Source organism: Prenolepis imparis, unplaced genomic scaffold (assembly GCF_030444845.1).
Source record: "Prenolepis imparis isolate NDT839.2.m4 unplaced genomic scaffold, iyPreImpa1.0 SCAF_1, whole genome shotgun sequence".
NCBI classification, from domain to species: Eukaryota; Metazoa; Arthropoda; class Insecta; order Hymenoptera; family Formicidae; genus Prenolepis; species Prenolepis imparis.
The window spans coordinates 23,698,387-23,724,263 of NW_028141159.1; the positions used below are offsets into that span (position 1 = coordinate 23,698,387).

The window sequence follows — 25,877 nt, forward strand, 5'->3', positions numbered from 1 at the left end:
AGAAACATTAGCCTCGAACGACGCGAACAACTATGAAAATCCACGACTACTTTCCGTGGTCAGGTGAATCTCACGCTTCGAGCGTCGCTGTAAGAGTGCCCGTTTCGTGCCGCGCGATGGAATTCGGAAGGATTCTGTTGTTTTGGAGATCACGCGGAACGTGGTATGATTCGTGTTTCGTTTTTATGCATAATGTCGTTCCTTGATCGCGCGTCGAGCACATGCCCGCGTCGCGATACTCGAAGCTTTAGCCTTTAGATATTTGCCTGGCTCATTTAAAATGGAAAACCTTGTATATGTGTCATATTAGTGGCATATGTGTATGTGCGCGCGCATATTTCCATTGTTTGAGGAATAGAAAAGGGAATATTAATTAAATAATTAATTCAAAATAATGCCTAGTCTTAGTGTTATTTTTCATTTTAATGCATTTATTTTCGCGTACAAGTGCGTATGCAGGGAAAGTAAAACATGGAAAGTGATTTACAAAAGCTCTCTTATGCATTTATATACATTTCGCTCATGCGGATGATATAAACATTTACACTCCCCTTCCATCCACGCTCTCAATTAATTTGTTTTATTTACAAAAATGTTATACTTATTGTTAACTTATTACGCAAGTCATATAAATTATAATATAAATAACTTAATAATTTTCAACAATTTTTTATAATTATTATAATAATTAACAATTATTGATAATTGCGTTGATAATAATTAGTAACTAATAGTTATTAATCATTTTTATACATAATTATTTCTCTCTCTCTTTCTTTCTCTCTTTCTCTCCCTCTACACATACATGTATACAAACATACATACAAACATATATATATATATATATATATATATACATATATATATATATAGATATATATATATAATCACAATTATTTTTACTTTTTAAAAGTTTTTAATTAATACAAAAGTAATCAAATCATTGAAGTTATTATTATTAGATCATTATTTATGTATAAATTATTAATGTCTATCAATTAATTATTTTTATTTTATATATTATTTTTTTATAATATATAAAAAATATATAAGTAATAAAATCTTTGTTTTAAAAATGGAATTTTGGCCGATAATATATATAGATTAATTTTCTAACATTGCCATTTAAAGTTATTTACACTTACATTTATTGCATGCGCTGACAAAACCTTTTTTGATTATCGCTAAATTGCAATCAAAATATGAATATATACATATATATCGCATATATGAGTAAATTGTATATTTATAAGTATTATGCATGTATACACATACTTAGACATATACAACACACACAGTATGTATAATAGCCTCTTTGTACATTAAAAATTTTCTTATCAAAATGAAACTAATAATCTTAGCAAGATTTTTATGATATGTTTGAATATTCTCTTTTCTTTTCAAAAGATAATTAACAACAATTCAACTTATTTAAAGTACATAAAATTATTATTATTTCCTCTTGTTAAAAGTAATTAAAAGAATAAATATAAGAACAACTATTCTGAGAACAATTATTCAATTACTTAAGATAAAATTTAAAGACGACAGATATCAAGAATTTTTATTTGTTTTTAAATATCCTTTTTTAATGCATATTAGTTTTTTCTTTTAAATTTTTTCTTAAATAATTGTAAATAATTTTTTTCTATTATATAAAATTATGTATTTTTTGTTTCTAATCATATGTAATAAAAGCTACAAAGATCATAATTTAAAAATATTAATTTAACTGCAATAAAATAATTATTTATAATTCTCTTTATAAAGAATATATAAGATGTAAAGAATATATTTGTTTAATATTTGTTTAATCGGTTATAGACACAATGTTTATATTTTTATTATTTTTGGTACATTATTGAGCAACATTTTGTTAAAACATTAACGGTTAAGTAATTAGTAATTAACAGATATTAATGCTATGTCTAACAAAACTAAAAATTTCTAATAAATATTATTAATTTTTTTGTGCGCCATCATAATTTTATCTGAGGCAAAAAAACATATTGTATGTATAAACAACCAACATTAATTAATCGTATTTCCGATTCTATAACAGTTAATATATTAAAATATTAATATATAACAACGCTAAAATCTTTGAAAAAACGATACAATTTTTTTGAGAATTAGTAAATACAGACAGTAGCAAATGTAATAACCTCTGAATTAAATTAAAATAAAATTGAATTAATTTTAATTCCAGAAAAAGTATAGAATATAATTTTTAACATATAATTTAATATTGTATAATTTTTGATGATTGAATAAATTAAAATGTTTGGTATAATTTTCACCGATTCAATCGGAAGAAAAAAAAAAATAAATAAAAAATAATTTAAAAATGCAAATCTTATATTGATAAATTAAAAATAAACTTTGATGAAACCTGATTTGTACAACTTATTTGTCTGATTGATTTGGTTCAATCGATTTAATTTAATTTCTAGAAACGGTTTAATTTAAATTCTATCTATAAATTGATAGAGGAAAAGGTAAATCTCTTCATAAAAAGTCACACCGATTTAATTGTCATTCTTCCAGAGAATTACTCAAAACACTGCCACCTACAACATATCTAATTGCAAGTGGTGATTAAATCGGTGAGCTTTGATGCATATTTACCGAGAAAAAATATTCGAGATATCAAATACAAAAGCAAAAATTGAATTAAATCCTCTTCTCGAAATTCAATCAAAGCTTTTACAAAAAGAGATTTCTTTACACGTTTTTACATCGCAATTAATTATTCAATCGCGATAATCAAAGACTATAATCTCGTGTCGATTTCGTCACTGCGAATAACCTGTTGCGAAGAGGTTTCACGCGCGATGCAACCGCGGACAGCTTGCAGGATGATGCCTATCCGTCGGTCCAAGGCGGTTAGATGGGGTTCCCATAAAACAGGAGCCACGGGATCTTTCGCCATGCTTTGTCGCATAGCGGTGCTGAGCCGCGTAGAACTGTTGTGAAAGCTGCAATCAAAATTAAAAATTGTACCGACAAAGTTTTATGTATGTATGTACACGGAAAAAACAGTATGGTAGGTTCACACATAAATCTGATTGTGCCAACCAGATTTACTATTAAATTATATATGTGTGTGTCTGTGTTTTTTGTGTGTGTATACACACACATATATAATACATTTTACAGGGTGCCTAAAAAGTCCTGCAACAGTTAAACATCTCGAAAACAAAGGCTTTTTGAGAAAAATGTTTCAAATAAAAGTTGTAGGGCTTTAAATGGCGCATTAAATAGTAATATTAGTGATAAATAGCATTGTTAAGGCCACGTAAAACCGTAAAATTCACTTCGAAATTTTTAAATGCGTGGAAACCCCTATTTTTGATTATTTATGTAGCTTATTATTTTAAGAGCTTTTTAAAACACTATAATAAAGTTTTCTCCGTTAAGTATTTTTCGAGTTATGAGTCTTGTAAGCTATAGTGTTTTAACAAAATATAAAATATCTTGTAAAACATTCAGTTTTCGGTAATACTTTTATGCACAGAATAATGAGACCAATCAACTGGTGTAAAGAAAACGCATAATTGTTTTTAAGAAAAAATATGGGTAAATGTTATGTTGAACGGAGCAACGAGATAGGGTTGTGACCTTGACATGACCTTGTCAAGGTCACTGTCCTGAGTAACATGCAAAAGATTTTAGCCGGCGCTCATTGCTCATTAAAAAGTTATTAACAAAAAAGTTTACTAAATAAAACGTAATTTTTCTGATATCATGTACATACATATGGATTTGCAACTTTTCATGCGAAGTGAGGTCCACCCCCATCACCCCGTGCTTTCAGCGCGAAATGAGGTCTATATTTGCAAAATTTCCACGTGGGTTTGCAACTTTTCACGCGAAGTGAGGTCCACCGCCATACAGCACAAGATTGCAACAACATTGTGGCAACATTTCATTGCAATATTACAACATTGCATAAACATTGTGAAATGTTGCTGCAGAATTGATGCAAGATTGCAGCAATGGGAAAATGTCCGCTTTTAGAAATATTGTTATATAAGAGATTGCAGCAATAATGCAATAAAATATATATGCAATATTACTATTGGATTATTGGAAATGTGTCAATACATGATCGGACTGAATGTTCTGTACCTAATAATATTTTTCGCGTGAATTTATGTACATTTTTTGCTTAACAAACTTACGTGCTGTTACTGTCGGTGTCTTGAGACTGCATTTGAAGACCGACACTAACGGCACGTAGAGTTTTGTTAAGCGAAAAATGTACACATATATATATTATGAATATATACATACTTTGAAATGTTACTGCAACATTGTTTAAACTATATTGCAAATTTATGCCTATACAATATTTCTGCAACATTGCAATGCGATATACAATATTGCAATGTTGCTGCAAACTTGTGTGCTGTATGGGCCCCCATCATCCCGTGCTTTCAGTGCGAAACGAGGTCTATATTTGCGAAATTCAACATGGGTTTGCGACTTTTCACGCGAAACGAGGTCCATCATCTCGTGCTTTCAGCGCGAAACCATGTGGAATTTAAAGAAATTTCTAAATTTCTGAATTTTATTTTATGATGAATTTTAATGTTTTTGGATTTCAGAAACTGAAATATTTACAGATTTAGTCAATGATAATTAATTGTTTCTCCAATTATAATCGAAAGTAGAAAGGATTTTGAGTCTTTAAATGGGATTCTTATACCTCTATTTCTCAGATTCAATCATTACGATCTCAATTATAATAATATTATTCCATTGATTCAATAGTGTTCCTAAAATATATTTACTGACATATTCAATTGTAATTTATTCCTATTCCCAGACATAATCGAGAATAAAGTATTTGCAATTTATAAATACACGAGGTAACAACGCGGAGTCTTCACCTTTCTGACTTATATATGCAATTAACATTCATATTATCTTATAAATTCAAATGGAAACCTCTAAAAGAAGAATATTGAATTATATTTGTAACAATTTTTGTAATATCGAATGAGAAATAAGTCATAGAGAACGCATATCAGCGAATTATTATTGGACTATATAACAGGGCGATTTTTAAAATGTTCCCACGGGCTAGCAGTGATATAATTATGATTTTTGTATATTAGAGATAACCTAATATAATGTAAATTTATTGTCTACTAAAGTTACTTCTGATGGACAGAAATCGACTCAAATTTGACACTCTTCTTAGTGATTTTTTGCGTTATTGGAGAGGAGATGAGGGAAGGAAAGGTGGTGGAGGGACGTTATAGAAAATTTAGTTGTTAGTATATACACATATATGCTTTTTTTTAAAGATGAGGTCACATTTTGACTACCTTAATCAGCAGTTAACCTTTGGATATTAATTAATCTATGTAAATAATATTCGTAGTTTTTTGTAGTTAATTAATAACTAATAATTGTCGCTGCGTGATAAACTGCTTCGAATCATTTAATCTTCAATGAACATTATGAGTGAAACTCAGAATAGTAATAAAACTCTGCAAGCAAAGCACTGAGATCAATAGCGATGAGAGTGATTAATTCACGCGTGTTTACTGTATTTATAAAGTCGTCGCTCGCATTTGCCATTATATTATAGTATTGACATTTCGAATTTTCGGATGAGAGTATCGGATGCGAGAGCGCGTTGGAAATAATGCGTGTCGGAAATGTGAAATAAATAGTATTAGTATGCTAATTAATTTATGCAATCCCACTTATTTATGTATTTTGTATTTTTTTAATTGTCAATTTAATTGCAATCGACAATCAATACCTCGATAATAACGTTTCTTTAAGGAAATGTATTTGCGCACACGTATCCGCATTATATAATATATTCTGTATGTTTTGCATGAATTGTAAATGGTAATCAAACATTGCAATGTCATGAGACTATCGAGGATCATCGAGAGATTGCTGTATTAATGATTGTAGTAGATGATTGCTATTGAATCGAGAGAGATATTTGGATAACGGTAAGTTTACAAGTCTTTTCATATAATATAGCATTCAATTGATTTGATGAAGCACAAAAATATATTATTTTATCTGATCCTATTCTTATATATATATGTATGTTTTTTATTTTTATTTATTTTTTAATTTATTTTTTTTTTACATAATTTACATAATTTTATATAATTTAACATAATTAATAAATTATATATATTATATATATATAATATTTATAATATATATAATATTATATATATATATAATATTATTATATATATATAATATTATTATTTATATATATATATTATATATTATATATATATTATATACCAGATGTCCCATTTTAAAGGACCCACTCAAATATCTCATTGTCAGAAACACTGCGTTAAATCGAAAAATGTTTCCTACAAAAGTTGTAGGGTTTCGAGGGGGACATAACATAGTAATATTCATTTGACCTTGGGCGGCGTCTCCAAGGTTAGTGAAGGTTAATCTTAAGTGAAGGTGAGAATGAATTTTGAAGAAAATAAAAAAATTCTTCAGATAAAAGTTGTTCAAATTAATTAGTACAAAAAGATATTATAATAAAAAATATGGGTTTCCATTTAAAAAATTTATTCTCACCTTCACTTGACCTTGGAGACGCCGCCCAAGGTCATATGAATATTACTATGTTATGTCCCCCTCGAAACCCTACAACTTTTGTAGGAAACATTTTTTGATTTAACGCAGTGTTTCTGAGATATTTGAGTGGGTCCTTTAAAATGGGACACCCGGTATATATTATATATATAATTTTATATATATATATATATGTGTGTATATATATGTATATATATGTATATAGGGGAAAGTAAGGTAAAACCGGGTAGGCGGGTCACAAATCGGGTACCTATTTCTTCGTGATAAGTATTGTCGTTTGTGACCAATTCGTGTTATTAGTTGTAAATTGACGCCATTATTATTCTGAGATGAACCGTGTCCACGTATACACGATACTTCTTTTTTGAGAGAAGTTTAAAGTTTTCGAAACAAAAAAGATCGATATCGGAGCAACGATATCAAGTCGTCGAGGATTTTTTCTATTTTGACACAAAAGCATCTATTTTGATAAATGCAGAACTGAATTCTGTACATATCAGAAAATATAGATCGTATTAGTTGCCATCGTTTCTTTTACGTTGGAATATACAGCCGTGTTTATTATTTTCCTCGTGTTGGGGCAAAACCGGGTATCTACGTGTGGGGCAAAACCGGGTACAAAAAATATAGGATTAAAAAATTAAATAATAAAAAAAACAAGAAGACAGTTTATCTTTAGAAGAAAAAAAAAGATGTGGCCTGCATCTTTTGCAATAATTTGTACTTAACATCAATCGAAGGCTGGTTACAGTGCATTACATGCCAAGAGTGGGTCCACGAGTTCTGCAGCTATGTAGAGCAAGATATTTGCTTTTTTGTGATTTTTGTTTATAGAATACACACAGAGGGAATTTTCTCTTAGAATTTACCCTGAAAATCATGGTAATCGTGAGACAATATGGTATGGAAAGAATTTTAAAGATATGTTTGTTTAATTTTACCATACTTTTAGTGAAACTATACTTTTAGTACAATTAATCAAACATATTTTATATTTTATTGTGATAGATATTATTATTTTTTATTGTGATAAATATTAATCAGAAAAATTCTCATAAAATTCTTTTCATACCATATTGTCCCATGATTACCATGATTTTTAGGATAAATTCTAAGAGAAAATTCTCTCTGTGCATTTTTGTATTGTATTATGATTTAAATAAATCAAGATTTCGTTATTGCACGGTAATTTACACGCTTTTAAATGAGTACCCGGTTTTACCCTACCGGTAGGGCAAAACCGGGTATTTTGATTACTTCGAAAAATCTTGTTGTCTTTGGTAAGCAAATATTTTTTTTCAGCAACTCTAGCCTTATTTTCTCGCAGTTTAAGGTTCACTTATTAACACTACTAACGGTCAGTAGATTTCTTTTGTCATCTGATTTTTTGTAGGAAATTTAAAAAAGTACCCGGTTTTGCCCCATATAATACTTTCTCCTATATAATGTTTTTGCATGTATAAATCAGATAGAATATATATGTATATATATGTGTGTGTGTGTGTGTATATATATATATACAGGGTGGCCCACTTTGAGATCTTATAGGAAATTTAATTCTGAACAAAAAATTTCCTATAAACATGGGTCGAAAAATGCTTTCTTACGAAGTTATCGCTCAAAAACCTCTGAAATCGTGATTATTTTACACATTTTTCCATTTAGATTTTTACTTGTGGGGAAGAGTGAAAAATGAAGTTTACTCAACGCCAATCGAGTCTCGTGAACATCTGATCCAACAAATAAATACGACTTTTGATCGATTGAGGTTGAATCGGGAGGAAATCCGTAAAGCGACTAGATCGGTCATTACTCGATGCCGAAAGTGTATTAAAGCTAGGGGGGGACATTTTGAGAACAGTTAGTTTTTTCACGTCTTTATTCATTTTCTACTATTACGTGCTATTTTAGTTTAAAAAAATTAATTTTATTTTCATAAAAGAAAAAAATTTTTATTTTCTATTTTTATCGTTTTTTTCAAGAAATTTATTAAATTTTCTTTTCTTTTCACCTTTTGCTCTTCCTTTTAAGTTTCATTTTCTTTTTATTTCATTTTCTTTTCACCTTTTGCTCTTCCTTTATCAGAGGTTTTTGAGCGATAACTTCTTAAGGAAGCATTTTTCGACCCATGTTTATAGGAAATTTTTTGTTCAGAATTAAATTTCCTATAAGATCTCAAAGTCTGGCTGGAACGTTCGGGGCCACCCTGTATATGGTTTATGAGATATTTTATGCTTTATTCTGACACATTGTGACAAAAAATATAAAATATCTCGTAATACACTCATTTCTCGATAATCTTACTTTAATAATTTTCTGCATAGAATAATGAGATAAATCAATCGGTGTAAGGAAAACATACTCCTGTGATTAAAAGAAATTTTCAGTTTGTAATGTGTAACTGTATACTTTTTCTGAAATAACTATAATTTTTTTCCACCATTGATTTATCTCATTATTTTATGCAGAAAATTATTAAGATTAGATTATCGAAAAATGAATATGTATGGTTTTCGAAAAGTCTCAATGTGAAAGTTAAAATAGGACATCCTATACATATATCTTATCTTACAAACTATTTACTATTTAACTACTCTTACTATATTTAAGATTATTCAATTTAAATACATGAAATTTGCCCCATATCTAGGTATACAAAGATATATATTTTATCTGATTTTGTTTAAAAACACACACATACATATTTTTCTTATTTTCGGAAAAATATTTCAAATTGATTGACTTTTAATAATTTACATTTTTATATTAATTAAATGATTATTTCTTTAAATACACGCTTTATGTATTTCACATAATAATACGTATAATCTTCAATAAATTATACATATATGCATCAATAAATGTTTCAATAAATATATAAATGTATACATGCAAAAAACAATAGCTGTTTAAGTGGTGATGATATTTGAATCTATTTATAGAATCTTTTTACAGATGAATGATTGTCTAAAATCGTTTCGAGCAAAGTATGCATGTTTATAAATGATCAAAGTTTCTTTTGAAGGACTGTCATTTTATTTGAAGCGAGATAATATCGAAAATAATCAGCACTCTCTCTCTCTCTCTCTCTCTCTCTCTCTCTTTATCTATCATTCTATCTCTTTATCTCTCTATCTATCTATCTATCTATCTATCCATCTATCTATCTATATCTATCTATTTATCTATCTGTCTGTCTGTCTGTTTCTTTTTAATATCAGAGTATTGCATTTTTCGTACATTATTTTTTAATGATAGAAAATTTTTTGGATATTTAAAATTGTGATTTGAAATCTATTTTTTCTCAAGAAAAACAAGATTATCATTTATCCTTATTTTTCAATTTTTAATGCCATATATTTTCATATTTTCATAAATAATAAGTTTCAAATTAAAGTTGTAATAAACTAAATCTTGCAATTGGACGAGAAATATATCTGTTTGTCCAAAATATTTATGTTTTTGCATATATATTTACTGAAAATTATATGCACACACTATATAAAATATACATATATTATATACATATATTATAATATTAAAAATATAAAAATATGTATTAAAAATTTAATATATTTGTGCATTTGAAAAAATAATTACCTAATTAATAAAAAACAATCTAAGTTATTGAATTTTACTATTTGTAAAGTTTAATATAACTATCAAGTTTGTAAAATTTAATTTAAAAAAAACTTTTTTTAATCGATTTTCAAATAATTCTATGCTCACCTATGATTTAAAAAATTATTAATTGTTATTATTGTATGTAGTTATATGTATATATACAGGGTGTTCCAGAATTAGCGGATGATCTGTTAATAGCAGATTCCTGGAATCATTTGGGGACGATTTTTTCTCAGTAAAAATGTCGAGGCACCAATAATTTTCGAATTATAAGCGATTGTAAATAAAGGGTTTTCCGCAAACTAACAAAAGCCTTGTGAAAATAAAATATTAACAAAACCATATTCTTCAATTAATTTCAAGTAGAGTTTACTTTAACAGAATTTTAATTTAAGGCTCCTGGTACCTTGTCGACCATGTCGGAATCGTGACGTCAGAGGCGAGAAAACACACGCTAAAATTTCTTAGATGCCATTTCGAAATAAAAAAATATTTCGATGAAACAGCACTTCAGATGGCTTTAGCACACTCTTAAAAAACCCTGAAAACTATCCTTTTCCCTTTATAATCAATCAACAGCTGTAAAATGTAATATTATGAGGCCCAGTCCGTCTGGTCTTTGCACATGCGCAGTCATTCCGCATGTCAAAGTCTGATATCTCGATCATTTTACAGCTGTTAATTGATTATAAAGGGAGAAGGATAGTTTTCGGGGTTTTTTAGAAATGTATTAAAGAGATCTTAAGTGTTATTTTATGCAAATATGTTTTTATTTAGAAATAGCATCTAAGAAATCTCAACGTGTTATTTCTCGTCTCTGACGTCACGATTCCAATATGGCCGCGGTGAGCACCCAGGAGCCTTAAGACTTATTTAGTTACAAAGATACATGATGGCAAAAGCAAAAAATGATGGCCTCTCTCGACATTTTCGCTGAGGAAAAATCGTCTCCAAATGATCCCAGGAATCTGCCATTAACAGATGTACTACTAATTCTGGGACACCCTGTATATACATATATATATATATATTTGACATTTTTGCCAAAGATAAATCGATTTAAATCGACCAGAGAAACGTCTGTTATTAAAATACGCGAAGAACGACACTTTTTATAATCTTGTAGAATAATTTTGTAAAATATGTAAGTTAAATTTTTTTTATACATGTGTAAACTCTCGCATTGACAATGAGAGCAACCGGATAAACAAAAGTCTCGGGATGAAAAGGTTATTCGATCTCGAGGCTCATCCTTCCTCCTTAATCCTGAAAGAAAGTCCTCTCCCGAGGACTCCCCGGTGAGTAGCCAACCGGTGGCAAAGCAAAGTACTTTGAGAGAGAGTCTACTTTTATCCAACGTGACGCGCCACGTTGTGTGCGTATATGTATGCGCGCGCATATGTGTGTGTGTGTGTGTGTGTCACCTCGTATAAATAGAGAGCCCAAGTCGAGTGTCTGCTCAAGCCGATACTTTATTCATTGGCAGTCCCAACCAACCCTTCCAGGAGGCTTCCATTATCGTTCTGAAAGCTTCCAACCGCCTGGTTGTTGATCTAAAAACCCACGTTCACTCTGAAAAGCATCTCCAGGCTATTATCAATCCCGAAAAACCTTCCAACTCTCAATATTGTTTTCTTGAAGAATGTATGTTTAATTAATAATTAGAAAATTATTTTCAGTCGTCGCTATATACTAGCGCGATTTGCCAATTTAGAAATAACCTATTATTGATTTAAAGAAAGCGTTTTTTTCTTCTTCAATTATTTTTACCGTTCTGAAAATTTACTACCCTTTAATTGATAGCCAGCGCGAAGCAAGCAAGTAATTTCGCTTTATTGTTACCGTAATTACGTTGGTTGATCGAGCGATCGGTCGCCGGGCACAAAATGTAGAAAAAAAAAGAACTAATAGAGAAGAAGTCACAATCAGCAGTTCATGCGACACGATACAAGTATAGCAGGAAGCAATTATCCTGCAATAACGCGCTTAATAGACGTGTGGGCTTTTTTAATTCTGTTATGTGTTTGTGTATATGTGTATGTGTTTCTATTTCTCGACTACTACTTGGACATTTAAGATGTTTAAATAAGTACATGTATAGTTTAATCCTTATTGTTAGCAGCAACTATTTAAAGACCAATTTGTAAAATATTTTTGTTCTATTAATCTTATCTCATATGATATAATTTTTAGGATTTTTTAAAAGCTCTCTCTCTCTTTCTTTCTCTCTCTCTTTCTGTTATTAAATAATTATTGTTAGAAAAAATAACAGTAATTTTTAGTATAACGTAGATAAAACGCAAGAGATAAAAATATAGTTTCATGCATTCATATTATATGTATAATAACTAAAAAATAAGGCAACCCATTAATAAGCATTTTGAATGTGAGAAGTATGAAAAAATCAATCTTCCTTCCTGTTAAAAAATAACAGTTAGCTAATGACTTAATATAATTAATATAATAATATAAGTTTATTAATATAAGTTTATAAGATTATTAATACAATAGAAGTTTGTCAAACAATATTTTAAATGTCCAAATTTAGTGCACTATCTCTTTGACAAAATTATACACAAAAAATCGTATAAATTTCTCAAACAATCTTAGTAGAAATGCTGAGTTTAAAAAGGAATCGATAGTTTTCTATGATTTATACAATGTTACATATATGATTTACTTATATGTGTGCGTGTAAGAATTAAAGAACTTAATATATATACCATTAAAAACAGTCTTCCATATATAGCGCAATAATATACAGGGTGTCCCAAAAGTTCTGCAACAATTAAATATCTCGAAAACAAAGGTTTTTTGAGAAAAATGTTTCAAATAAAAAATGTAGGGCTTTAAATTGCGCATTAAGTAGTAATATTAGTGTGATTATAAATAGCATTGTTAAGGCCACGTAAAATTCACTTAAAAATTTTTAAATGTAAACCCCTATTTTTGATTACATCATTTCATGTAGCTTGTCTTAAAAGCTTTTCAAAACATATAATAAAGTATTTTTTTGTTAAGTATTTTTCGAGTTGTGAGGTTTGAAAGATATAGTATTTTCATATAAAATACAAAAGATCTTGTAAAACATTCAGTTTTCGATAATCTTATCTTAATACTTTTATGCACAGAATAATGAGACCAATTAATTGGTATAAAGAAAACGCATATAATTTATAAGAAAAAATATGTTGCAAATTGTATACATTTTCTCAAGAATAACTATGTATTTTCTTTACAACCTAATTATTTTATGCATAAAAGTATTAAGGTGAGATTATTGAAAACTGAATGTTTTACAAGATATTCTGTATTTTATGTAAAAAAAATACTATATCTTTCAAGCCTCATGACTCGAAAAATATTTAATGGAAAGAAACTTTATTATATATGTTTTGAAAATGTAATCAAAAATAGAGATTTCCATTTAGAAATTTCAAAGTAAGTTTTACATGGTTCTAACAATGCTATTTATAGTCACACTAACATTATTATTTAATGCGCCATCTAAAGTCCTTTAACTTTTATTTGAAACACTTTTTTCAAAAAGCCTTTGTTTTCGAGATATTTGACTGTTGCAGGACTTTAGGGACACCCTGTATATATTTTTAAAGAAATTTTGTATTCTCCACGCCTCCTCCTCTCGAAGAAAGTTGAAATTTCATACATATATGATATAGAAATATAAGAGCAATTATTTCGAGTCGTCGAATTTTTCGCGCGTGATAGACGGTGTCTGTCGATCGGCCGAATTTCCAATTCAGAATAGTCGTCGACAGAGTAGATTCGACGCTATAAATTCGATCCTATCGGAAAAAAAAAAAAAAAAAACAAGAAAACGGCAAAAACTTGGCGATAAGGCCAATCTGCGTTTTATCCAGAATTGTCGGGGCACGCTCGTGAATCTTCGCTTTGATTCGCCGATTCGCCGCGTTTTTACGGGGCCGCGCGATAAATTCGTTGCTCAGCCGACCGAATTTTCACGGACGCACGCAAAGTATCGAAAATGGAAAATCGATAAATAATGTCAAGCGCGAGATTAACACTCTGGATATCAGATTAAAACGCTTCTAATCAAATCGCGTTCGCTTCCGCGTTATCGGATCCATCTAGTTACTCTAATCATGAAATACTCCCCCCCCCCCTCCCCCCCTCGCCATCAAAACACACACATTCATTTGACACTTCGAAGATTAAATTGTATGTTATCGGAGTGATTGCTACACCACATTTCGTAACGATAAATTCGATAATCGCTTTTTAATGATTAATGGAACATGGAACATTTGATACTCTTGTGAAAAAGATTAAAAAGAATTATGGACGCATTATTTTACAATAATAACGCTACAATTTTTATACTAATATAAAATATATATGTATATTAGTATAAAATATATTATATATAAATTATAATATATTATATTATTATATTATAATATTATAACATTATAATATAATAATATAATATTATAATATTATAATTTTATATTATTATTATTATTATTATATCATATATTTTTATATCTATACATAATACATATATGTATACATGTATTTCATATTTAGCGTAGCTATAGTTGTATGATAATAATTTTTAACAATTTATGGAAAGATTTGACATTAAAAAGATATAAAATTAGAATAATTAATCGCACGAATTGTTGTGCACTATTATTATATTACACATTACACAGCATGCAAGTATTTTACAATATTAATAAAAATGTGACTCACCGAAGTAGAGTACTTAAAGTAGTCTGCCTAATCATGCAGCATTGTAAGAGAGGTGCTAAAATAGATGTCTCGTCGTGAAAGGGTTTTCCAAAACCTCTTCCGTGGTCCAGATGCAACGTGAAGCTATCGTTTCCAAAAATCCTAAAAGTCTCGTAATGATGGCGATCCATATTGCCCGTTAAAAAGTCGAAGACCGCCATGTCCATCAGATCGAGCAATCTTCGACCCTCGTCGTATGGTGAGATTTCTTTTACCAGCGAGCAATAATCGGAATCTGTAAGTTTGCAAAAAAAAAGTTTATTTATTAATAAATTCGATGCAACGAAGACATACATAGGGTGGTTCAAAAATCCGAAAACAGTTGAATAAGTCATAAAACAATGCATTAAAAAAAAATGTTTCAGATAAAAATTTGTAGTTTTAAAATATCTATTTACTGATCTTAACACTTTGATCTTGGACAATATTATCTTAAATTTTTTAAGTGCAGTCATATAATATTTTTTTTTATATAAATTAATTTCTCGCAATATTCATTATGCAAAATAAGGGTAAGATGGCCAAAAAGTGAATAGCTTACGAGATTTTATACTTTAGTTTAACATAATTTTACATAAACTATCTCGTAAAATATCTCTTCTCCAATGATCTTATTTCAATACTTTTATGGACAAAATAATGAGAGAAATCAATTAGTATAGGGAAAACACAGTTGTTTAAAAAAAAAAAATGTAGCTGCTAGTTGCAAATTACATACTTTTTTCTTACAAACAACTATATGTTTTCTTTACACCGCAGTCAATCTCTCTTATTATTTTGTACATAAAAGTATTGAACATTCTATCTTTATAACTTTTTATGAATATTGCGAGAAATCGATTTATACATATAGAAAAAACCAGGATGATTCTAATTAAAGAAACTAAATTGAACTTTAAAAACATCACCCAAAAGCAATTCTAAGTCACGATATTATGTCTTTCTCGAAACCCTACAACTTTTGTCTGATACATTTTTTTCTAAAACCCCGTCATTTCAATATTTAATTGTCACTTTTAAAATAGGACACCCTGTATACATATTTGTATATGTATACAGATAGTGGCTCATTTTAATTTATCCACTCAAATATCTCAAAACTTGTAAGTTTCAGAAGGAAACTTTTCGAACTAAATGAGACTTTGATTTGAAGGGGGACAGAAGACGGCGCTACTGATTTGTTTTCTAAAGGGCGCTTTTCAAGGTCATTTGAAGGTTATTTATGTTTTCAAAAAATATTCATTTTTCGATGATCTTATTTCAATACTTTTATGTATAAAATAATAAAAGGAATCAGTTGATGAGAAAATTTCCCAGGTAGCAAGCATATACGTCATTTTGACGTCGAATGACGTCACTAGACGTCAAAATGACGTCAATTTGTTACTTGGATTGTAAAAGGTTTGTAAAAGGTAAAATCAAAAGGTAAAAGATTATTATCAATAAGAATATGATAATAACACACACAAAAAATAGAAAAAGGATGTTGAAGCAAATAAATAGTAATAAATAAAGTTGAGTAAGGTGCAATGAAAAAGTGAGTCATTTACTTTGAATATAAGATAATACAGCTAAAAAAAAGACATCTTATGTTTTCTTTTGTAATCCTTAGAATCTCTTAGAACAGAATTCTTCAAGAAATGAAATGCTCGGCGTCTCTCACCGTCTTCCCATTGGGCCTTCTTCCGCTTGTGATAACTCCTACGCCAAGGGTGTCGCCAAGCTTTCCTGGCCGCGAAGGCTTTGTCGGGCAGAAAGGCGGCGAAGCTGCCCTCCAGGGTGTCGGGACTACCGCAAACCGCGTGTGCGGTGTCACAATAGTAACTGCATTTGCCATGGAAGCACAGATTGCCGGCTGGACTTACAAAGAACGTCTTGAGCAGCTCGCCGTCCGCAATCTGATAAATTTCTGTAGTGACATTCAGAGTTCGGCCGCTTACCGGCATCGCTCTGTGGAACCCCAAAAGCCTGTAAATAAAAAAAAAACCCATGAGATCTTTCTTTTTTTGCGTTGAAAAAATTACAAAATTAAATTAGATTATAAAATTAAATATTAAACTTTTGATTTTAAATAATGAATATTACACTAGATGAATATTACACTTTACAAGCAAAAATTATTTTAAACCAGACAAAGTGTTTCTTATAGATTTTTGGATGCCGCAAACTAAATTTAACTAGCATGTCAGATTTCCAAAATAATTGAGGTTTAATGTGTAAAAAAATGGCTTATTTTCGATATTTGAGATTTTTTTTTATAAAAAAGGTTAACGTTATCTGAAAAGTCTGATCAAATATCATGAATGTATTGTTTATCCCTTATAAAATTCTGATCAGAATTTCAAAGTAACGTTGACCCTTTTTACAAGAAAAATTTAAATATCGCAAAAAAGCCATTTTTTGGCATATTAAACCTCAATTATTTCGAAAACTTGACGTGCTAATGAAAATTAACTTGTAACAGCATCTAAAAATTGATAAGAAACAATTTGTCTGGTTTAAAATAATGAAAAAAAAATTTTTTTGTAAACTAATGTTACTGATTAAATATTATTTGATTTTTAAGATATTAAAAAAAATTTTAATATTAATTTTAAATTTTAAATATTAATATTAGTTTAAAAGCTTCGCTTTTAAAAGCTTTTAAAACCAAAAAAGGTCCATTCCGCAAAATGCAAAATTCCTTCAATCTTTTAGATCACGAAGAAAATTAATTTTTCTAAATATTATTCTCTAGATAGCCAAAACTATAGATTTGTCTTGACAAATTGACTCAACTGAAATTCTTTTAAAATATGTATGTGGAGAGAGAGAGAGAGAGAGAGAGAGAGAGAGAGAGAGAGAGAGAGAGAGAGAGAGAGAGAGAGAGAGAGAGAGAGAGAGAGAGAAAATAAATTTTTATAATATTTATTGGATTCAATTTAATACAATTAATTTACAGTATATTGTGAATTATATCTTTGAATTTTTTTTCTATATATATTTTATCTATATTTTTAATGTTTTATAGGCAATTGAGATTTTTTATTGTTCTTTTTCTAAAACAATTGATTTTACATTCTTATTCTCTCTCTTTTTCTGGTATAAAATCAGATAAAATTTTGATCTCAACATATGTATTTGTGCAAAGAAAAAAGAAGTAATGTAACAATACCTGTCTAGATGGAAGGAGGCGATTTCAGCTGTATGTCTTTCAAAGTCCGTGAAGTAGAAATGATTCGGCAAAGTCTGTTGCTCTCGCGGAAATCTGTGCATGATAATGACTCATCTATATATACTTATATATACTTATGGTTATCGTCATATTTAAAAAAAAAGACAGAGTTTGATGAGAGTTTAGAATCTATAAGTTCCCTACGATTTAACAGGATAAGAAATTATTTTAAAAAATATAAAAAAAAACAAGTCCTAATTAAAATTCTTGTTACCACGTTAATTATGGCTCTGAGAGAGTTTAGAAAATCCATACAAAATAGTTTTTTGCTTTGAAACATCTTATGTAATCGACGAAGAGATATACGAACGTGCTCAAAAGAGAGCTCGCGTGCGTAATATTGCAGGGATTATCCGAAATTGCTATATTACGGAAGATTACAGCGAATTGCGGCATCAATCGATCGATATCTGTCGCGTGACTTGGTGACTTGCCCTCGTATATTGCATAATTCAATAATCATGTCAATTATATATATGTATGCATACTATAGATATATGTGTATATGTATGTATGTATGTATGTATGTATGTATGTATGTATGTATGTATGTGTGTATGTGTGTATGTGTGTATGTGTGTATGTGTGTATGTGTGTATGTGTGTATGTGTGTATGTGTGTATGTGTGTATGTGTGTATGTGTGTATGTGTGTATGTGTGTATGTGTGTATGTGTGTGTGTGTGTGTGTGTGTGTGTGTGTGTGTGTGTGTGTGTGTGTGTGTGTGTATGTATGTATGTATGTATGTATGTATACACATATAATTGTATTTACTAGATTGTCATCTCTTAAATATTATACAAAATAAACTGCAAAATTATTTAATTTTACATTAACAAAATAACTTTGTTTTTAAATAAAAAACTCTTTATTAAAATTAACAAAAGAGATCTTTCTTCTTCTCTTAATACTTCTTTAAATATTGTAAAAGGATTTATTTATTTATTTATTACGTTTAATTATATCTCGTTTCTATTAATAACTTGTAGATTCTACACATTGTAATTATTCATTTAGTAGATAAATTAATATAATTGTACAACACATAAACAAGTGTATATATATATTTGTATCAGTATCCTAATATCCAATTATTATAAATCCATGCTCGTTATCAATCGCTGGCTATATTTGATAATTATCTCATATACATTGATAGCTAAATAAGGACATTATCAAAAATATACAGGATTGCACATTTAAATTAATGAAAAAAAAACTGTTCCGTGATAAATAAATATTATCTAGAAAAATAAAAACTTCTTCTGTGTCCCAGGTAGCAAGCGTACGTCATTTTAACGTCAAATGACATCAGTTTGCTATTTGGGATAGCTTCTTTATCTTGTAATATTATATCTATATATATTTACATATCTTCTCAGTCAGTCAAATATTTTATCATCCTGGAATGATAAATTTCAAATTGTGCAACGTGCAGTCGTGCGGAATACATCGTATGATAAAGAAAAATCAAAATTATTCGCCGGGGAAGTGCAGCGAAGGGACAATGCGAAAGCTGGGGCTTTTATTGGTCCCCGAGTTTCTCTTGAGAATTTCTTTCGAGACGAGCGGGAAGGGAAAAGAAGGACGAAAGAGGAAGGAAGGAAGAGGAAAGAGAGAGAGAGAGAGAGGGAGGAGAGGAGAGAAAGAGAGAGCTTCAGGAGTTCCGCAAACTCGAGCACGATCAAATATTTACTCGATGATCTTAGTGCGGGCTTACGAGCCGCGCGTTATATGTGTATATACATATATACATATATGTATACACATGAGATAGGACAATAAACACATACACAAAACACACACGCGCGCAAGTGAGATCTGATCAATCTCTAGGAAATAGGGAAAGAAAAATCTAAGAAATCGGGTCATTCGAACAGTTAATTTAATATATTCTATATATAAAGGGAACTTCGACCTATAACTTTCTAAATTCTCAAGATTAAATTATAAATGTTACAAAGGGAGACGCTTAAAACCTAGACTCTAAAATATATATGGGTCGTTGCTTCATACATAAGTGTTCCACATAAAGCTGCCGCTTTTAGAAAATCTGATGCGACAATTCAATAATATACAATGATTATTATGTGAAATGTGTAATTATCTTATAAAATATATAGATTTAAAAAAATCGCACATAAAGAATATAGTATATACCGTAAAGAGAAAATGTGTGTTTTTATTCTTCCTTTAGATGGAGTAAATTTTGTCCAAGCGAGTAACGAGAGCTTATTGCGACCAAGCCTGGCCCCAAAATTCTCGCTACTACTGCTCTCTTCCTTTCTCACTCACGGGTCGCAAACTTTCGGAGGAACTTATTGGCGAACTTATTACCGGAGTTTAAGCCGCGCGCGAGCGGCGGCCACTTATCGTGAAATCTTCGGCCCACTGAAAGTTTAAAGGGTTCTGGACTCGTGTGGATCATTGAGAGAGAGAGAGATGGGAAGGGAAGGAGAAAGAGAAGAACGAGAGAGAAGATAGATATAAGTAATATCAGGCTTGTCCGAAAATTCTTCTCGACCTTTCTAGATATTGCGCCATCCCTAAATTCTCCACTTTTGGCGTGTCACAAAAAAATTTTTCCGGATGTTGATTATTATAAGATAAAAGTAATTATGTGTGAATAATGATCATCATTATAGTTATTCTTTATTATACTTACATTATTCAGGATCTAAAAAAAAAAAACGCAATGTGCGACACACATTACATATACAGTGTGCTATAAACAGTGTTGTGTTTAGATGATTTTAAAATTAGCTAGATAAAGATGAGATAAAAATATGTAAATTCATCTTAGATAAGATGAAGATGATTTTGTTTTAAATATATCTAGATAAAAGATAAAATTATATGACGATTCATCTAGATAACTTCCAGATAATATTATTTTTAAAATCGATTATGTAAACAGTTAAAAAATGTAAATAAATAAAAATGTAATGTAAAATAAAAAAATGGAAATTATAAAAGAGATATAAAAATATATTCATAGTTTTCTATTTATAAGTTTTTATCGTTTACTGCTCAAGTTCTACTACTTAAAATATTTTCATGTGCTATGAAACTCTAAATCAAATTATCTGAATATTATTTTAGATTATTTAGTAAAGATAACACTTTTTTTTATCTAAGATGCAGATATAGATAATACATTTTTTAATTATCTATATAAAGATAAGATAACGCCAAAATTTCATCTAGATGATCATCTATATAATTTTATTTAGATAACAGCAAACACTGGCTATAAATCATGCCCTATCTCTCTAGAGAATGAATCGACAAAGTCAAAATTAGTCGAAGATAAACAATTACGAAATTACGCGTTTAAGCTTTCTTTAGAGAATTACAATCAAAATAAAAAAATGTGTTTTTAAATGTTTATCTGGAGATTCTGTCACAAACAATAATGGTGGATATTATTTGAATACTTTCTGTATTCTAACCTCACTGTCTATTTGTTAATTAATTAATATTATGGTTCTTAACTTATTGTTATCAAAGCAATTTACAAACTTTTAATTCCAATAAAAATAATAATCCAAATAAATTTTTCTATTGTAAATTCTTGAAAGAAGGCTCAAACGTCATTTCGTCATTCTTTATTTTCGACCTATTTTGACTTTGATTCATTCTCCAGAGATAGGGTGTAACTATGATATACCCTGTATATTTAACTTGTTTAAAGGACCTTATTCTATCTCTCATTTTATATACACACATGCATATACATACAGAGATATATATACATATATATATATATATATATATATATATATATATATACATATATATATATATTTCTTTATTTTAAATAAAATATATTTTATTTTATTCATATAAATATTGATTTAAAAATAAGAAAACGACAAAGTCACCTATATATATGTAAAATATTATATATATATATATATATATATATAAAAATATTAGAAGTAATAATTACACAGCGTAATTTATAATTTAAAATAAAAATGGTCGGAAATAAAATATTAATTAAATTTGAATTGTCAATATCATGAATTATGAAACATCAATTAAAGTTGAATTCGTCGCATTTGATAAAGTATCAGGCAAAAAGACACGCTCTCGGTAACAATAGAGTGTGTGACGTATCATTGACGAGAGAAACGGTACGAAGGGAAAAGAAGAATGGAAAAAGAAGAGGGAACATGACGAAAGGAAACTGTGAAGTTGCTCGAAAGTGTTTCTCTCATAGCTCTCATGTGAGGGGGATACGTTCAAGATACCATTTATATAATTGCGCTCGTAACTGAATTCGCGTAATTTTGTCAGTGGAAAAAAAACCCAGACAAGAGAAGTGATTATATGTATATAAATATATAAATATATATATATGTGTGTCCGCTTATCGGAATTTATCAATCTCGAAAGAGTCAGAACGGTGCACAGATATTTTTTTAGAATTTTTACTACAATTACTTAAATTCCAATTATAAAAATCTTTCCGGTCGAGAGAGAGAGAGAGAGAGAGAGAGAGAGAGAGAGAGAGAGAGAGAGAGAGAGAGAGAAAGAGAGAAATTTCGTATATATAGAGTGACTCACCTAAAAATGTTAAAAGCCAATAACTCTAAAAATATTTGTCGAATCAAAAAGTTGTTCAAGAGAAAGTTCCATGTATTCGAGGAGCCTTTTAACTATGTAAATATAAAGTCACTGCTCCTCCTTCAAGAGAAGTGAGGCGTGTAACTTTATAATTTCAAATGAATCCCGCTATAAAATGTTACATATTTGAATTTTACGGAAAAACAACAAGTAAATTTTATTAGGAACATTTGTTTAATAAATGCTTATATCAAAAGTTATAAGTATTTTAAAGTAGAACGCAATTAATAATAAAATCATTAAAAAATGAAAAAATTGCACACAATACGGTCATAAGGTGAAAAAGATCTCGTGAAAGGAGATTTTAATTTTAATTTCTTTAACTTTTAATTTCAATTATTTTATATTAAATAAAATATTTTTAATTTACTAAGAATAATTTTATTTTACTTTTCTTAAAAATAAGCTTTAATTTTTTTTATTTTCCTAGAAATTAATATAATTTTATATTTTTTAAAAATATATAATATAAAATATATAATATACCGGGTGTCCCATTTTAAAGGACCCACTCAAATATCTCAGAAACACTGCGTTAAATCAAAAAAGGTTTCCTACAAAAGTTGTAGGGTTTCGAGGGGGACATAACTTTTTATGTTATAATTTTTTATTATAACATCTTTTTCTACTAATTAATTTGAACAACTTTTATCTGAAGCATTTTTTTATTTTCTTCAAAATTCACCTTCTCACCTTCAAATTCTCACCTTCACTTGACCTTGGAGATGCCGCCCAAGGTCAAATGAATATTACTATGTTATGTCTCCCTCGAAACCCTACAACTTTTGTAGGAAACATTTTTCGATTTAACGCAGTGTTTCTGACAATGAGATATTTGAGTGGGTCCTTTAAAATGGGATACCTGGTATACATTTTTAAAAAATTTTATAATATATTAATTTTTCTATCAAGTAAAATATATAATATTAAGTACAAAAAAACAAAAACTATAAAGTTTTTCATTTAACTTACGATTTTATCATTATGCTAACTCTACTTTAAAGTTTAAATGCTTACAACTTTTGATATAAGCATTTTTCCAAGAAATGTTCCAAATAAAATTTACTTGTTCTTTTTCCATAGAATCCAAATATATAATTTATAGGGGTATCCATTTGACATTATAAAATTACTCCTCTCTTGAAGGGGAAAAGGGCGGGCGACTAGTATATGTTTACGTAGTTAGAAAAGCACCTGGAATACACATGAAACTTTTTCATGAACAACTTTTTGATTTGACTAATATTTTTTGAGTAATTGACTTGTAACATTTTACGTGGGCCACCTTGTATATCTTAGCGTTAATGTAGGCGCTATCGAAACTATGTCCCATGGTAGGGTGTCGCGACGCCCATTGAGACAAACTGCCAAAGTAATTTCGCACGTTGCCTGCCTGCGACTCCAAGATATACCAAAAACTTTTCGACACTCAGTGGTCTGTCTTTATTCGCGAAAGTCATGGAAGCTGACCTCTTCCTCGTAATTTGCACACGATCACCACTAATTAGCGCCATTTGCTTATACAGCACACGCGAAAAATTATTTTATATTTGATATATCACTTTCTTATACATATTTAATTTGAATATACATATAAACAGGGCGTCCCATTTTAATTGTGACCAGCATAAAAGTATTGGGTAAATATGCATAATAACGGACCCAGCCCCAATCACCTTGACCTTGACATATGTTGTCAAGGTCATAGGCCTGAGTAACCTCCAACAAATTTTAGCCGTCGCTTGCTGTTTAATAAAAAGTTATTAACAAAAAAAGTTTACTAAATAAAACCAATATTTGTGACACCATATACATTAAATATACTGTACAGTGAATGTACTGTGGGGAGTGGGTGCAGGGGGAGGGGCTCCGCCCCTCCCCCGCTCACGCGTTTACTTTACTACATATAATAATACTATGCCCTTCAAGATAAATCATAACAAGACATATCATAACAAATCCCTCTCAGTTGATTTGCGTCATTCTTGGTGGCTAGATAGAAATTAAACGGAAAATGTTGCTTTACGAATTTATAAATCTAACCTGCAATAAACAGCGTTTCGATGCTTTCTTCGATATAATGAGCAAAGCATATCCATTGTAATGACATTATAATAACATTATAATAAATACTTTTCCATTATATATAGAAAAGTTGCAAAGAAAATATAAAATATCAGAAACGTATGTGCACACACACACACACACACACACACACACACACACACACACACACACACACACACACACACACACACACACACACGGGGGGGGGGTGCAAGGGGGGCCTTCGGCCCCCCCTCCCGCACCCTCCCCGCTGGTAGGCAGGGTGGACCTCGCTTTACAACTTACAGCATGTGTCCATTGTAATAGAACTCTTCGCAATGCGTCCCCTACTGGCGGGGAGGGTGCGGGAGGAGGGCCAAAGGCCCCCCTTGCACCCTCCCGTGTGTGTGTGTGTGTGTGTGTGTGTGTGTGTGCACATACGTTTCTGATATTTTATATTTTCTTTGCAACTTCTTTTGTTAATAACTTTTTATTAAACAACAAGCGACGGCTAAAATTTGTTGGAGGTTACTCAGGCCTATGACCTTGACAACATATGTCAAGGTCAAGGTGATTGGGGCTGGGTCCGTTATTATGCATATTTACCAAGTATTGAAGTAAGATTGTCGAAAAATGAATATTTTACGAGATATTTTATAATTTATGCAAAATTATGTCAAATTTAAATAAACTATTCACTTTTTGGTCCTCTTATCCTTATAATTTTTTACACCAAAAATTGCAAGGAATCGATTTATATAAAAAAATTAGAGTAATTCTACTTTAAAAAACATAAATGACCTTTAAATGACCTGAAAGACCTTCAGAAAAAGTCAGTAGCGCCATCTTCTGTCCCCCTTCAAATCAAATAACTTTTGTTTGAAGCATTTTGTTGTATATACAATCAAAAATAAAAAAGTTTTTGGGGTCAATTAAAATGAGACACCCTAGAATGTTCTCTAAAGAGAGAGATATAAAATAAA

At 29.8% G+C, this 25,877-nt stretch overlaps 1 protein-coding gene across 4 annotated transcripts in view; it reads right to left on the bottom strand.

Annotated features, from left to right (window-relative positions):
- Positions 1-405: 405 nt before the first annotated feature.
- LOC145936913 (uncharacterized) overlaps positions 406-25,877 on the bottom strand; it is a 111,775-nt gene continuing 86,303 nt past the window's right edge. For 3 of the 4 annotated variants that reach the window (XM_083039587.1, XM_083039594.1, XM_083039577.1), the window contains 4 exons: positions 18,158-18,250; positions 16,667-16,971; positions 14,965-15,238; positions 406-2,978 (listed from right to left, as the gene is read on the bottom strand). In XM_083039587.1, the coding sequence (XP_082895713.1) occupies positions 2,774-2,978; positions 14,965-15,238; positions 16,667-16,971; positions 18,158-18,250 (877 nt within the window). In that variant the 3' untranslated portion in view covers positions 406-2,773. The remainder of the gene's footprint in view (positions 2,979-14,964; positions 15,239-16,666; positions 16,972-18,157; positions 18,251-25,877) is intronic. The other variant, XM_083039569.1, reaches the window with a different exon arrangement.